This window comes from Protobothrops mucrosquamatus, unplaced genomic scaffold (assembly GCF_001527695.2).
Source record: "Protobothrops mucrosquamatus isolate PMUCROS unplaced genomic scaffold, P.Mucros_1.0 scaffold1887, whole genome shotgun sequence".
NCBI lineage: Eukaryota > Metazoa > Chordata > Lepidosauria > Squamata > Viperidae > Protobothrops > Protobothrops mucrosquamatus.
In genome coordinates this window covers 158,291-160,859 of record NW_015388013.1, presented here as the reverse complement: position 1 = coordinate 160,859, position 2,569 = coordinate 158,291, and the positions used below count along the sequence as shown (strand labels likewise).

Genomic DNA, 2,569 nt, shown 5'->3' with positions numbered 1-2,569 from the left:
TAGCCATGGATTTTATAGTGGAATTACCAGAAAGCAATGGGAATACTGTTGTCTGGACGGTCACGGACTTGTTTTCCAAACAGGTGCACTTTATCCCTTGCCAAAAGATTCCCACCGTAAAAGCCTTAGCAAAACTTTTTGTCCAGCATATTTACAGATTGCATGGAGCACCCCAACGCATCATCTCTGATAGGGGAGTGCAATTTACGTCTACATTTTGGAAGGAATTTTTATCCCTCTTAGGGACCACTCAGGGACTGACATCTAGCCATCACCCTCAGTCGAATGGTCAATCGGAAAAAATGAACTCAGTACTTGAGCAATATTTAAGATGTTTTATTGATTTTCAGCAGACAACGTGGACGGACCTACTCCCTTTCGCAGAAGTTGCCTACAATAATGCAGTCCACTCCAGCACAGGTTACACTCCTTTTCAAATAGCCAACGGTCAAAGTTTCAACCCCATGCCAGAATTAACCCCAAACGAACCAACAATCCCATCACTGAAAGAATGGATGGAACAATTACAAAACACCTGGCCAATAGTTAGAAAAGCACTAGATGAAGTTAGGCAGGCGTACAAAGCACAAGCCGATAAAAAAAGGGTTGCGCCTACACCATTCATTATAGGAGAAATGGTGTACTTATCTACAAAATACCTGAAGTCCCTACAACCCTGTAAAAAACTGGGACCAAAATATATAGGACCTTTTCCAATTAAAAGAATCATAAACCCTGTAACAGTAGAATTAGAATTACCAAAAAGTCTCAGACAAATACACCCAATTTTTCATTGCAGCTTGCTGAAAAGAGAGCATCAGTCATCGTTACGGCCTAAAATCCCACCACCACCACCTCCAATCATGGTGGAAGGCGAACAACACTTCAAGATAAAGGAAATCTTAGATTCTAGGAGATATCATGGAGCGACTCAGTACCTAGTTGCATGGAAACACCTCCCTGCCTCACAAAACGAGTGGGTCCATAAACGTCATGTCAGAGCCCTGAAGCTATTAAAGAAGTTTCACACAGAGTATCCTAACAAGCCTGACTAACTTTTATACCTGTTTTGTTTTCTTTCAGGTGGATCTCTCTTATTTTTAAGGGGGCAGGATGTCAGAATCCAAATATATTTCATCTCTAGTTATCAACTATGGAAAACCCCATTTCTGCCTTCTCTGGATTCTGTCATACGATGAAGGGAAGGGGGTGAACAAAGGGGCTTTATGGCCCTCACTTCCTTCAGTATACTTCAAAGGGACTGGATGTGGATATCACCAAAAGGACTAACAATAACAATGGGGGTCATTACCTTTCATGTAATCCTTTCTGAAGTCTCCTCCCGGCAGTGAGGAAAAGGGGGTGGGAATGTAATGCCTGGGACTGTCGCTGGGAGAAGGGGGTGATGGGGTGTGGCTAATGGGGGATCCCTTAAAACCTTGAATGGGAGAGCTTGGACCCAAGTCCTGTCTAGAACACCTGCAACCAGCTTTCACTTAATAAAGATGCCTATTGGAAGAAATATTCCAGGAGTTCTGTCTTCTTAAGATGCAAAGTGGGGTGGGTCCTTACATACTGTCCAAGCACCCTGCCCAAAATAACCCTTGATCTATAAAATGAATGTTCAAATAAATTTCATGTATATATTTACATTTTAATATTCATTTACAGTAAAGTTGTGTTGTAAATTATTATTTTTAAATAAACATTTTAGGAAGACCAAGTGTAAGAAACTGTGGTAGTTTACAATTCTTTAACCATACCTGTGCACCATAGATATATTTGTCCAGCATCTTGCTTCCTATTGTTTGGCCTCCAATATCCCATACATGAAGAGTAACGTTTATATTTCCTGAAAAAGGGAAGGGGGAACAAAAAGCTGATGTATAAGGCATAGCTGAGTAACAGAATCAGATATTAAATAATCTTTACAATTCAGTATTGAAACACTATACAATATACCTATATAAAATGTGTTAATCACTAATGTATTTGTCTTGTAAAACATAAATAAGATTAGCAACAAGCTTTTTTACTACACACAACACATGGTTGGCTGTAATACATCAAATTTCAAAAAATGCTGAAATTCATTAAGAGGCTTTACTTGTTTTTTAAGCAGCAGTTGTACATAATAACTGTCAAACTGTTTTTACACAGAATGGTAATTTGAAATGCAGATTTACTTGGCTGCCCAGCTAATGTTTTCTAAGCTATGCGACTAAAATAAAATATTGAAATGCAAAATAATATTTAAAACCTTTTAAATGTTATAAAATGAAATTTAACATTTTACTGGGACTTCCGGTGGCAGGCACCTTCGCTGGACGCAGCTGTTTGCTGCTCCCGCCTGTTTCTGCGTAAAAGCCATTTTGACAGCCTGCATCAGCTGTCAAACGGCTTGATACCTTTCCCCTGGGCATAGGGGGAAAGGTGAGCTGCCCGAGGTAGGAGTTGAGTCCCCGAGTCGTCCCTTGTGGACGACGTAGGTGAGAACTCCTCCGGAGCCTCGGGATTCTCCGCGATCCAGGACGTCTTCGCTATAAGCGAAGCTAGAAGCTGCCGTCAC

General features: G+C 40.6%; 1 protein-coding gene across 3 annotated transcripts in view; it reads right to left on the bottom strand.

Moving 5' to 3' along the window:
- RAB28 (RAB28, member RAS oncogene family) overlaps nt 1-2,569 on the bottom strand; it is a 194,815-nt gene that overhangs the window by 143,764 nt on the left and 48,482 nt on the right. For all 3 annotated transcript variants that reach the window (XM_015823497.1, XM_015823496.1, XM_015823495.1), the window contains exon 3: nt 1,764-1,852. In XM_015823497.1, coding sequence (XP_015678983.1) covers nt 1,764-1,852 — 89 coding nt within the window. The remainder of the gene's footprint in view (nt 1-1,763; nt 1,853-2,569) is intronic.